Source organism: Macaca fascicularis, chromosome 1, assembly GCF_037993035.2.
Source record: "Macaca fascicularis isolate 582-1 chromosome 1, T2T-MFA8v1.1".
NCBI classification, from domain to species: domain Eukaryota; kingdom Metazoa; phylum Chordata; class Mammalia; order Primates; family Cercopithecidae; genus Macaca; species Macaca fascicularis.
In genome coordinates, this window is record NC_088375.1 from 156924012 (window position 1) to 156937128 (window position 13117).

Below are 13117 nucleotides of genomic sequence, written 5' to 3' on the forward strand. Positions count from 1 at the left end.
GTAGAGCAGTGAATGTAGACGTGTGAAGTATGATTGATATTCAGGGAGGTACATCAGGAAATTGTATCCTAAATAACAAAACAAAACCTCAGTACATGGGTTGATTGAATGGCAAAATAAATACTATTGGAGAGCAAATTAGTATGCTGGAAGATGTAGCGGAAAGATTTCTCCCAAGGTAAAGCACAAAAAGATAAGCAGACGGAAAGAAGAAAAGTTTTGACATGTTGAATAGCTATAGGATCCAATATTTTTCTATTATGTATTTTTTAAAAGAGAACAGGGTGAGAACTACATTTAGAGTAACCATTTAGATAAATTTCTCAAAACTAGAGAGAAACACATCCTTAAATTAATGAGGTAACTGTGCTTAACTAAATTTTAAAAAGCTTCTACCTAAACACATAGGAAGTAACTTAATACCAAAGATAAAGTAAGTCCTGAAAGTGTTTAAACATGGTAGTGGTATGAATGTAATGGTTGTTATAATTCAGCATCTGGCAGATTCAGTCTGACATTACATTTTAGAAATCTCAGTTCTCTAGGGATAAGTTTCTCACCACAGAAAGCCCCAACTTTAATTCCATGCCTTGAGACAAATATGCCTTGATTTCTTTGTTAACCATCAGAGACTGCCACAGCATTTTACATTTCATTGTTCCACTGAAGCAGCTAGCTACTTTGTGTCCCAGAAAGATCTTTGCCCTCAGAGAGCTTACATATACATACATACACACACGTACATATATATACACACACATACACACACACACACACTTTTTTTTTTTTTTTTTGAGACAAGGTGTTGCTCTTTTGCCCGGGCTGGAGTGTGGTGGCATGATCACAGCTTTCTGCAGCCTTGATCTCCCATGCTCAAGAGATCCTCCACATCAGCCTGCTGATGAATAGCTGGGACTATAGGCATGTGCCACCACCCCCAGCTAATTTTTTTTTTGTATTTTTAGTAGAGGTGGGGTTTACCATGTTGCCCAGGCTGGTCTTGAATTTTCTGGTCTCAGGTGAGCCACTGTGCCATGCCAGAGCTTATATTTGATAAATATGTTATATATTATATTAAAAGGTGTTGGGTACAATGGAAAGGGGAAACAATGAATAGAATCAGAGGCACCAAGATTATAATGGTGAGGGGGAGGAGTCAGGTTGGAGTTTTATATTTTATTTTGATTTTATTTTATTTTTGAGATGGAGTATTGCTTTTTTGTCCAGGCTGCAGTACAGTGGCGTGATCTCGGCCCACTGCACCCTCCTCCTCTTGGGTTCAAGCAATTCTCCTGCCTCAGCCTCCTGAGTAGCTGGGATTACAGGCACCCACCACCACGCCTGGCTAATTTTTGTATTATTAGTAGAGATGAGGTTTCACCATGTTGGCCAGACTGGTCTCGAACTCCCCACCTCAAGTGATCCGTAAGTGATCTGTGACGCTGGGATTACAGGCGTGAGCCACCGCGCCCAGCCCAGGTTGGAGTTTTAAACAGGATGGTCAAAATAGGACTCATTGAGAAGATGACATTTAAGCAAAGACTTAAAGGAGGTAAGGGAGATAGTCATTCAGATAGCTGCAAAAAGAAGGGTTACTGCAAAAGCCTTGTGAGGCAGGGGTGTATTTGTTTGATTCTGGGAATAACAAAGTGGCCAGTATGACCACCAGTGAAAAATGAGGAAGAAAGAAGATGAGGTCAGATTATGGGGTGAGATCATGGAGGTACTTCTGGGCTATTTTTATAAGGAAATCTGTGGACAATCACAGGGGGTTGATTAATTTGATTAGAGGAATTATATAATCTGAACTTGGTTGTCTTTGTCCACAGGTAGTGTGTTCCATGGATTTAATTGCCCATCATGAGATATTTTTAGGAGTCTTATACACTGCTACAATTAGATTAATTCCAAATACCCTTAATTTTCCCAAGCCTCTTTTGCTTGTGCTTCTCTTTCTGTATCAGTTTTTCTGTCGCTTGGGTTTTTTTTAACTGGCTAACCTGGCAAAAAAGAAATTTACTAAGAATAAAAATTGAAAAACCATACCTCCAAAAGTTTGAGAACTAAGGTAGCCCTGAGTATCTACCTGAATTGACATCGGAGTGATTCCATTCTAACCATTAGGTCACTTCTCTGAAGATTTTTATTTCTGGTAGAGTTGTGTATAGTTTGAGTCACATACCCATTCCTTAGGTCGAGGGCCGGAAGAGGGAATTGGTTTTTAGGGACTGTCCCACCGCTTTTTAGAATTTACCTATACATTTATGTATATTGCTTGTGAAATGACATGTAGAAGATCATTCATTGCAGCATGGCAGGTAATAGCAAGTTGTCTACCAGTATCTTAAGTAAACAAAGTATAGACTGTGGATATAATATGTGTACATAAATAAAGTTTATGCATTAGATTTTTTTTTTTTTTTTTTTTGAGGCGGAGTCTCGCTCTGTCGCCCAGGCTGGAGTGCAGTGGCTAGATCTTGGCTCACTGCAAGCTCCGCCTCCTGGGTTCACGCCATTCTCCTGCCTCAGCCTTACAAGCAACTGGGAGTACAGGCGCCTGCCACCTCGTCCAGCTAGTTTTTTGTATTTTTTAGTAGAGACGGGGTTTCACCGGGTTAGCCAAGATGGTCTTGATCTCCTGACCTCGTGATCCGCCCGTCTCGGCCTCCCAAAGTGCTGGGATTACAGGCTTGAGCCACCACGCCCGGCCTATGCATTAGATTTTTAATAAATATGTGCAGTATTTATTGTTTTGAAGACTTTGTCTTGACCATCTTCATTTACCCAATCTTTATGCCCCTTTTATGTTTACTTGTTAAATTTTGAGACAGAACCTAGAATTGTTTATTCATATATGCTACCACATATCCTAGTACTAAGTTAGGGTACCTCTTACTGTACCACTTTTTTTTTTTTTTTTTTTTTTTTTTGAGACAGGGTCTTATTCTGTCACCCAGCCTGGAGTATAGTGGCACAATCATGGCTCACTGTAGTCTCAACCTTCTGAGCTCAAGTGATCCTCCTACCTCAGCTTCCCGAATAGCTGGGACTACAGGCACGAATCACCTCACACAGCTAATTAAAAAAATTTTTTTTTGTATAGGCTGAGTGCAGTGGTTCACGTCTATAGTCCCAGCACTTTGGGAGCCCGAGGCAGGTGGATCACTTGAGGCCAGGAGTTCAAGACCAGCCTGGCCAACGTGGTGAAAACCTCATCTCTACTAAAAATACAAAAATTAGCCAGGTGTGGTGGCAGGCACCTGTAATCCCAGCTACCCGGGAGGCTGAGGCTGGAGAATCGCTTGAATTTGGGAGGCGGAGGTTGCAGTGAACCCAGATCGTGCCATTGCACTCCAGCCTGGGCAACAACAGCAAAACTCTTATCTCAAAAATAAATAAATAAAAATAAAAAATAATTTTTTTTTTTTTGTAGGGATGTTCTCACGATGTTGCCCAGGCTGGTTTTGAACTCCTGGGTTCAAAGACTCCTCCTGCCTCAGCCTCCCAAAGTGCTGAGTTATCAAACACTGAAGTGGAATGATTGTATTGTTTTGCCATAAAGCAAGTTTTAGATACTAGGTGATTGTTTTTTTTTCCCCCATCTAGCTTAATAGAGCGTTCCAAGAAGAGGACTCTCCAGCTACTTTTTATTGCATCAGTATGCAGTGGTTTAGAGAATGGGAAAGTTTTGTGAAGGGTAAAGATGGAGGTAAGTGGTTGACTGAAAAAAATTTTTTTGGTAAATTATTTGTTGTTTTGTTTGACAAATATTTCTTGAATATCTATGTGCACTTGGGATTACACTATTGAACAGAAGAGAAAAAAATCCTGTCCTCAGGGATCTTCACGTTGTAGTTTATATTCTGTTGGTTTTAAATTTTGTTAAACTCATTTTATGAATTATAGCAGGAATAAGAGAACTGAACAAAGTAAATCTGTGATCTTAATATTGAAAAAATTTTGGAAATCCTTATAAGGAATAAGAGGTTGCTTAAGTTACAGTTTATTCAATACAGTGGACTTTTAAAGTAAAATTGTATAACAATATTTAATAATTTGAAAATAAGATGCTCTGATATGTGCCGGGCGTGGTGGCTCACGCCTGTAATCTCAGCACTTTGGGAGGCCGAGGTGGGTGGATCACCTGAGGTCAGGAGTTCAAGACAAGCCTGACCAACATAGTGAAGCCCTGTCTCTACTAAAAATACAAAAATTAGCCAGGTGTGGTGGCAGGCACCTGTAATCCCAGCTACTCAGGAGGCTGAGGCAGGAGAATTGCTTGAATTCGCAAGGCGGAGGCTGCAGTGAACTGAGATCATGCCACTGTATTCCAGCCTGGCCAACAGAGCAAGACTTTGTCTTTAAACAAACAAACAAAAAAAAGACATTCTGATATGTGAAAAAGGCTGCAACAATATGCCCGGTTAAAGCTTTTTTGTATTTATGTATTTACTTTTTAAAATTTTTAATTAATAGAGACAAGGTCTTACCTCTGTTGCCCAGGTTGAAGTACAGCAGCATGATCACGGCTCACTGCAGCCCTGACCTCTCAGCCCATGCGATCCTCCTACCTCCATCTCCTGAGTAGTTGGGACCACAGGCATGTACTACCACACTTGGCTAATTTAAAAATTATTTTAAAAAATTAATTGTAGAGATATGGTCTCACAGTATTGCCCAGGAAGTCCTGTGCTCAAGGAATGCACCCACCTTGGCCTCCCAAAGTGCTGAATTACTGAGTTCTCTCTATATTGCCCAGGCTGGCCTCAAACTCCTGGGCTCCAGCGATCCCCTTGCTTCAGCCTCCTGAGTAGCTGGGACTATAGGTGCACACCACCTTATCTGACTTTTCTACACTTTTAAAAAAATTGTATTTTTATTTTGTAAGTTCCAGCATACATGTGCAGGATGTGCACGTTTGTTACATAGGTAAACATGTGCCATGGCGATTCGCTGCACCTATCAACCCATTACCTAGGTATCAAGCCCAGCATGCATTAGCTGTTTTTCCTGTTGCTCTCCCACCCCTCATACCCCAGCCCCCCACCAACAGGCCCCAGTGTGTGTTCTCCTCCCTGTGTCCTTGTGTTCTCATTGTTCAGCTCCTACTTACTAGTGAGAACATGCAGTGTTTGGTTTTCTGTTTCTGCATTAGTTTGCTGAGGATAAGGGCTTCCAGTTCCATCCATGTGCCTGCATAGGACATAATTTCTTTCCTTTTTATGGCTGCATGGTATTCCATGGTATATATTTACCACATTTTCTTTATCCAGTCTATCATAGATGATCATTTGGGTTGATTCTCTGTCTTTGCTGTTGTGAATAGTGCTGCCATGAACATATGTGTGCATGTATCTTTATAACAGAATGAATTACATTATTTTGGATATATACCCAGTAATGGGATTGCTGGGTCAAATGGTATTTCTGGTTCTAGGTCTTTGAGGAATCGCCACACTGTCTTCCACAATGGTTGAACTAATTTACATTCCCACTAACAGTGTAAAAGTGTTCCTATTTCTCCACAGCCTTGCCAGCATCTCTTGTTTCTTGACTCTTTTTTTTTTTTTTGAGGTAGAGGCTCACTTTGTCGCTCAGGCTGTAGTGGAGTTGGTGAGATCTCAGCTCACTGCAACCTCCTCCTGGGTTCAGGCGATTGTCCTGCCTCAGCGTCGTCTTTTGAGAAGTGTTCATGGTCTTTGCCCACTTTTTAATGGTTTTTTTTTTATTGTAAATTTGTTTAAGTTTCTTTTACAGCTTTTGATGATGACCATGTGGTTCACTTTTGCCTTAAATTTTAAAAAGAATGTATTTAAACACTTTCCTTTATAATGCTTTTATTGTTTTTAATGTTACTTTGATAATCTGAAGTACATTAATTGTATAATTTCTTTAAAGTTACAAAGGAATTGCTATTTTTTAGCATTAGTGGTACATTTTGACTTGTAATCCCCAAACGGAGAGTTAAAAAATAATTTCTGTTAGACCGTGATGGTTGTGAACAAGCCTCTCTTATCTTCTTTCCTGGTTCTGTTTTGGGGGAACTAAGAACTAAAAACGAAGAAGCTCAGGAGAAGACATTAAGAATTAACCATAGGCCAGGCGCGGTGGCTCATGCCTGTAATCCCAGCACTTTGGGAGGCTGAGGCAGGCGGATCATTAGGTCAGGAGTTCGAGACCAGCCTGACCAACATGGTGAACCCCATTTCTACTAAAAAAAACAAAGCAAAAATTAGCTGGGCGTGATGGCGTGTGCCTGTAATCCCAGCTACTCAGGAGGCTGAGGCAGGAGAATCACTTGAACCTGAGGTGGAGCTTGCAGTGAGCTAAGGTCGTGCCACTGTACTCCAACCTGGACGACAGGGCGAGACTCCATCTCAAAAAAGAAAAAAAAATTAATAATTTGGCTAAGAAATAACCAATCTGATAATATAGTTACAGGTCACAATTTTGTCAAGCACAAAATTACACAATTTTTGTTACATTTCTTTGAAAAATACATTTTGATATTTTTTCCTTTAGATCCTCCAGGTCCTATTGACAATACTAAGATTGCAGTCACTAAATGTGGTAATGTGATACTTAGGCAAGGTAAGTTTGACTCGTATTTAAGCTTTTACTTGTGAGTGATTTGTCACTGTTAGAAATATGTTATCATTAGTCATCTATAGTACTCTTTTAGCCAGCTGAAGAATGTAATCCATACATTAACTAGGGGCAAATAATGGAAAGCAGACACTATTTTTTTTATCTGAAGAAAAGTCTTAAGGCTGTTGGTAAGAGCTAAGAAAATGCATCTCTGACATTTTAAGACAAACCGTATGTTGCAGCTTATAACAATATGGGCTGGTAGTCTGCGGATTCATGTTCCAAAAGTTCTCAATTATCCCTAGAAGATTCATGCTGGGGGGTACATTATGAAAGCTTTTGCAATATGAATGTAGGTTTGTAAACATTATTTCTTCTACATAATTTTAAGGAGCAGATTCTGGCCAGATTTCTGAAGAAACATGGAATTTTCTGCAGTCTATTTATGGTGGAGGTCCTGAAGTTATCCTGCGACCTCCAGTTGTTCATGTTGATCCAGATATACTTCAAGCAGAAGAAAAAATTGAAGTAGAAACTCGGTCTTTGTAATTTTTAGGATGTAGAGAGTTCTCATGAGGAATCATTTTCACGTCCCCTGACATGTACACATGCGAAAACATTCCTAAAAGCGTGTTTATTTTCTTTTTTTTTTTTTCATCATTTATCCCATTTATTTCTTCTTAGTGGGCATTATGGAAGAATATATTAAAATGTGTAATATACCACAGGTTGGTATATTTAATTTTAAATACTTACCATAAAGTCTTTCAGTGTAATTTTTCTTTGAGACAGAGTCTTCCTCTGTCACCCAGGCTGGAGTGCGGTGGTGCGACCTCTGCTCACTGCAACCTCCGCCTCTTGGGTTCAAGCAATTCTCCTGCCTCAGCTTCTTGAGTAGCTGGGATTATAGGCACCTGCCACCACGCCCGGCTAATTTTTGTATTTCAGTAGAGATGTGGTTGCACCATGTTGGCCAGGCTGGTCTCAAACTCCTGACCTCAGGTGATCCATCCACCTTGGCCTCCCAAAGTGCTGGGATTACAGGTGTAAGCTACAGCGCCTGGCCCAGTGTAATATTTTTGAAAGAGGAGGGACAATTGTGAAATCAGTAGATTATCTTTAATCTTTGTACTACATGCAGATCCACAGTATCCTTTGTAGTGTTGTAAATACTTTTACTTTGAAAACTTTTTCATTACCCTAAATCACCGTAACTCTGACCAGTCTTTCAGTTCTCCAAAAGCCTAATTTAATTGTGTAGTTTTGTCATGGCTTCATATAATAAAGAGCCTATTTTAAGTTGAAAGTAGTAGTCAGAAAATTGTTAATTTCCTAAAGCTCAGGAAACTAGAGTGTCACTTTTTTTGCACTGCAACATATACACTAGCTTATTAAAATTTACAAAATGTCTTTTTGAATGTATCAAGGATGTATTTAGTTTGAGTGGAATTTGTCAGCAAATATCAGTAACTTATTGCCGCTTATATTGTACAATGTTAAACTTCAATTCCTGTAACTCTGGTTAGTATTAATGTCAATAACTAAAAAACTTAGAGTTAGTTTTAGGGCACTTTTTATTTTGAGAGCATGAAGTGTGGAATGTGTCACTGCGATTGGTGATAAAACTGAGGCCACTTGTAGCTTGATTTTTAAAATGAAATAGATAAAGTCTTTTTGAATAATATAGTATGCACTGCTGTTTGCTTGATTATGTAATGTCAAAAGTTTAACTATATTCCAAGTACGAAAACATACTGGATTACATTGAGGATGTTGAATAGCATTCATGATGGCTTTGTTTTGGTTTGGGGCAGCTGTCACCAGCTAAAGCAATGTTGTTAAAATTAGCTCAATAAAAATGATTTTAAAATGTAAAACTTGAATGTTGAATTTATTTGATAGACGTTAAAGGTAAAAGGTATAAAGTTTGCTAATATTAATACCTTCTTGCTGTTTCTATTTTATTTGATTTATGTATTCTTTTGAGACAGAGTCTCACCCTTGCCCAGGCTGGAATGCAGTGGCACAGTCTTGGCTCACTGCAACCTCCACCTCCTGGGTTCAAGTGATTCTCCTGCCTCAGCCTCCCAAGTAGCTGGGGTTACAGGCATGAGCCACCACGCCCAGCTAATTTTTGTATTTTTAGTAGAGATGGGGTTTCGCCATGTTGGCCTGACTAGTTTCGAACTCCTGACCTCAGGTGATCCACCTGCCTTGGTTTCCCAAAGTGTTGGGATTACAGATGTGAACCACTGTGCCCAGCCAGTTTATTTTAAAATTTTTATTTATTTTGAGACCGGGTTATGAGACTGGCTAATTTTTATCTTTTTTTTTTGGTAGAGATGAGGTTTCACCATTTTGCCCAGGCTGGTTTCAAACTCCTGGGCTTATGTGATCCAGCCACCTCGGCCTCCCAAAGAACTGGGGTTATAGGTGTGAATCACTGCACCCAGCCTCTTATTTCTTAATCAGAAGTATGCAAACAAGTCATTCAGTGTAGTAAAGTCAGTTTTTATTTATTATTTTAATTTTTTTAGACAAGGTTTCTCGAGCTCTGTCACCCAGGCTGGAGTGCCCAGCATTGAATACAGCTCGCTGCAGTCTCCATCTCTTGAGATCAAGCGATCCTGCCACCTCAGCCTCCTGAGTACCTGAGACCACAGGTGTACACCACCACACCTGGATAATTTGTTTTATTTTTTGTAGAGACAAAGTCAGACTTTATTGCTCGGGCTGGTCATCAGTGTAGTAAAATTTTGATGTTTAATGAAGTGAATTTTAATAAGCAGCCATTTAAGATCTACTTGAAGTTTGTAAAAATATATAGTGAAATATGATTCTATGATCTTTGTCACGGTCTGAATGTTATTGATTTTTTGTGAATCACCAGAATTTAGTGTAATGCCTAGTATTTAGTGGTTAATCAAAAAAGATTTGTTTTTAATGATTGTTATTTATTGAAACTTAGATTGTTTCAGTCATTTTACTAAAGTGCTCATATATATATATAGCCACCATGACCAGCCAATTTTTTTTACATTATAATTGTCAAAATACATAATATGTTAAGTAAAGGGCTAGCAATACCATAGACTCGGAGCTAAAGATTGATCAATGTGTTGACAGATGTGGGATGAAATAAATAGTTTCTGTAAGGATGATTTTCCTAGAAGTACTTAAGCTGAGAATTAGGCAAATTGCAATCAAAGGCTAGTGAGAGCCTATATGTGTTAAGAGTCTATTGATTTATAGGCTGTGCATGGTGGCTCATGCCCTGTAATCCCAGCACTTTGGGAGGCCAACGTGGGTGGATCACTTGAGGTCAGGAGTTCGAGACCAGCCTGACCAACATGGTGAAACCCCATCTCTACTAAAAATACAAAATTAGCTGCGTGTGGTGGCATGTGCCTGTAATCCCAGCTACTCAGGAGGCTGAGGCAGGAGAATTGCTTGAACCCGTGAGGTGGAGGTTGCAGTGAGCTGAGATCATGCCACTGAACTCCAGCCTGGGCAACAAGAGCAAAACTCTGTCTAAAAAAAAAAAGAAAAAAGAGTCTTGATTTATAATATGAAGGTGATTACTTAAATTCAAATCCTAGTAGCTATATTAACTATGATTTGGAACAATATTTAAAGTTCTCTGATTTCCAGTTTTCTTCATTTGCTAAATGAGAATGTTGTAGTTTGGGCTTTCCAGGAAGCAGACACTGAGATAGTGTTAATGCATGCATATAATTTGTTGGCGAATAACACAGATGAAAGAAAATGAGAGAAACAGGATTGAGCAGGAGGAGTAACCAGAATGATGCAGACCTGACAAATTCTCTGCCAGGCCCATAAGGCAATATGGAGCTAAGATTACCCATTGGAGGAGCCCTGCATTGGACAGAAATGACTAGGCCCTTGTACTGTCACTAGGCCTTGTTCTGTCACTGACTAGTGGCTACCTGGAAAAGAGAATAAACTCCGCTTGACCCTGATGGAGCTAACAGAGATTGTCACCCACCCCTCTTCCTCTCAGCTGCACAGCAAGTGCTTTCTAGAAGAGGGGTCTGAACAGCAATCTTCATGTCTGCCATACTCAATCATAGGATTATGATAATTATGTGTATTGTTATATATAATATATACAACATAATTGACACTCGGTGGTGTAATTCATCATTCTTTTCAAAATGTGTAATTTTTTTTTTTTTTTTTTTTTTTTTGAGATGGAGTCTCTCTGTCGCACAGGCTGGAGTGCAGTGGTGTGATCTCGGCTCACTGCAACCTCTGCCTCTCAGGTTCAGGCGATTCTCCTGCCTCAGCCTCCTGAGTAGCTGGGACTACAGGCACATGCCAGCATGCCTGGCTAAATTTTTGTATTTTTAGTAGAGACAGGGTTTCACCATATTGGTTAGGCTGGTATCAAACTCCTGACCTCAAGTGATCCGCCCGCCTCAGCCTCCCAAAGTGCTGGGATTACAGGTGTGAGCCACCACACGCTAGGCCCAAAATGTGTGATTTCTAAGGATGCAACATTAGTTAAGTAAGAGTCCTGTCAAAAATATTTAATCTGGATCTAAGAAGAGAAGCAAGATAACTTTTTATATTTAAATTTCAATAGTTTTAAGGGTACAGGTGGTTTTTGGTTACCATGGATAAATTCTTTAGTGGTGATTTCTGAGATTTGGTGCACTAATCACCCGAGCAGTGTACATTTTACCTAATATGTAGTCTTTTATGCCTCAGCCTCTCCCAAATTTACATCCCAGTTCCCAAAGTCCATTATATCACTCTTATGCCATCGCATCCTCATAGCTTAACTTCCACTTGTGAGAACATATGACATTTGGTTTTCCATTCCTGAGTTACTTAGAATACCAGTTCCATCCAAGTTGCCGCAAAAGACATTATTTCATTCCTTTTTATGGCTGAGTAGTATTCCATGGTGTATATATACCACATTTTCCCTTTTTTTTTTTTTTTTCCTTGAGACAGAGTTTCACTCTTGTTGCCCAGGCTGGGGTGCAATGGTGCAATCTTGGCTCACTGCAACCTCCACCTCCTGGGTTCGAACAATTCTCCTACTTCAGCCTCCTGAGTAGCTGGGATTACAGGTGCCCGCCACCACACCCAGCTAATTTCTGTATTTTTAGTAGAATCAGGGCTTCACCATATTGGCCAGGCTGGTCTCGAACTCCTGACCTCAGGTGATCCACCCGCCTCGGCCTCCCAAAGTGCTGGGATTATAGGTGTGAGCCACTGCGCCCATATACCATGTTTTCCTTATCCATTTGTTGGTTGACAGGTACTTAGGTTGGTTCCATATCTTTGCACCTGTGAATTGTGCTGCTATAAACATGCATGTGCATGTGTCTTTTTCATATGACCTCTTTTCCTTTGGGTAGATACCCAGTAGTGGGATTGCTGGATCGAATGGTAGTTCTACTTTTAGTTCTTTAAGGACTCTCCATACTGTTTTCCATAGTAGTTGTACTAGTTTACATTTCCACCAGCAGTGTAAAAGTGTTCCCTTTTCGCCACATCCATGCCAACATCTATTGTTTTTTGACTTTTTAATTATGGCCATTCTTGCAGGAGTAAGGTGGTATGTCATTACAGTTTTAATTTGCATTTCCCTGCTAATTAATGATGTTGAGCATTTTTTCATGTTCGTTAGCTGTTTATATATCTTCTTTTGAGAATTGTCTCTTTATGTCCTTTGCCCACTTATTGATGGGATTTTTTTTTTCATGCTGATTTGTTTGAGTTCCTTGTAGATCCTGGATATTAGTCCTTTGTCAGATACGTAGTTTGTGAATATTTTGTCCCACTCTATGGGTTGTCTGTTTACTCAAGATAATTTTTTTTTCTTTTTTTTTTTTTGGAGGCAGAGTCTCACTCTGTTGTCCAGGCTGGAGTGCAGTGATGTGATCTTGGCTCAGTTCAAATGATTCTCCTGCCTCTGCCTCCTGAGTAGCTGGGACTATAGGTGCACGCCACCCCACCTAGCTAATTTTTGTATTTTTGTAGGGACTGGGTTTGACCTTGTTGGTCAGGCTTATCTCAAACTCCTGACTTCCAAGTGATCCACCTGCCTCTGTCTCCCAAAGTGCTGGGCTTACAGGTGTGAGCCACCATGCCCAGCCCTTGGGATAATTTTTTTTTTTTTTTTTTTGAGATGAAGTTTTGCTCTTGTCGCCCAGGTTGGAGTGCAATGGCACGATCTCAGTTCACTGCAACCTCCACCTCCCAGGTTCAAGCGATTCTCCTGCCTCAGCCTCCCGAGTAGCTGGGATTACAGTCGCCTGCCACCACGCCCAGCTAATTTTTTCCTTCTAGTGTTAGTAGAGATGGGGTTTCCCCATGTTGGCGAGGCTGGTCTCAAACTCCTGACCTCAGGCAATCTGTCCACCTTGGCCTCCCAAAGTGCTGGGATTACAGGCATGAACCACTGCGCCCAGCCAGGATAATTTTTTTAAAGGCATACTTCATAAACACAGCTTGCCTGAATTCTAAAAAATTAGTGTTATGATAGACAGAAAAA

At 40.1% G+C, this 13117-nt stretch overlaps 1 protein-coding gene across 4 annotated transcripts in view; it reads left to right on the top strand.

Moving 5' to 3' along the window:
* Positions 1-8465, top strand: part of USP33 (ubiquitin specific peptidase 33) — a 69240-nt gene extending 60775 nt beyond the window's left edge. For all 4 annotated transcript variants that reach the window (XM_005542967.4, XM_005542968.4, XM_005542969.5 and 1 more), the window contains exons 22-24: positions 3607-3709; positions 6523-6591; positions 6980-8465. In XM_005542967.4, coding sequence (XP_005543024.1) covers positions 3607-3709; positions 6523-6591; positions 6980-7137 — 330 coding nt within the window. In that variant the 3' untranslated portion in view covers positions 7138-8465. The remainder of the gene's footprint in view (positions 1-3606; positions 3710-6522; positions 6592-6979) is intronic.
* Positions 8466-13117: the final 4652 nt, after the last annotated feature.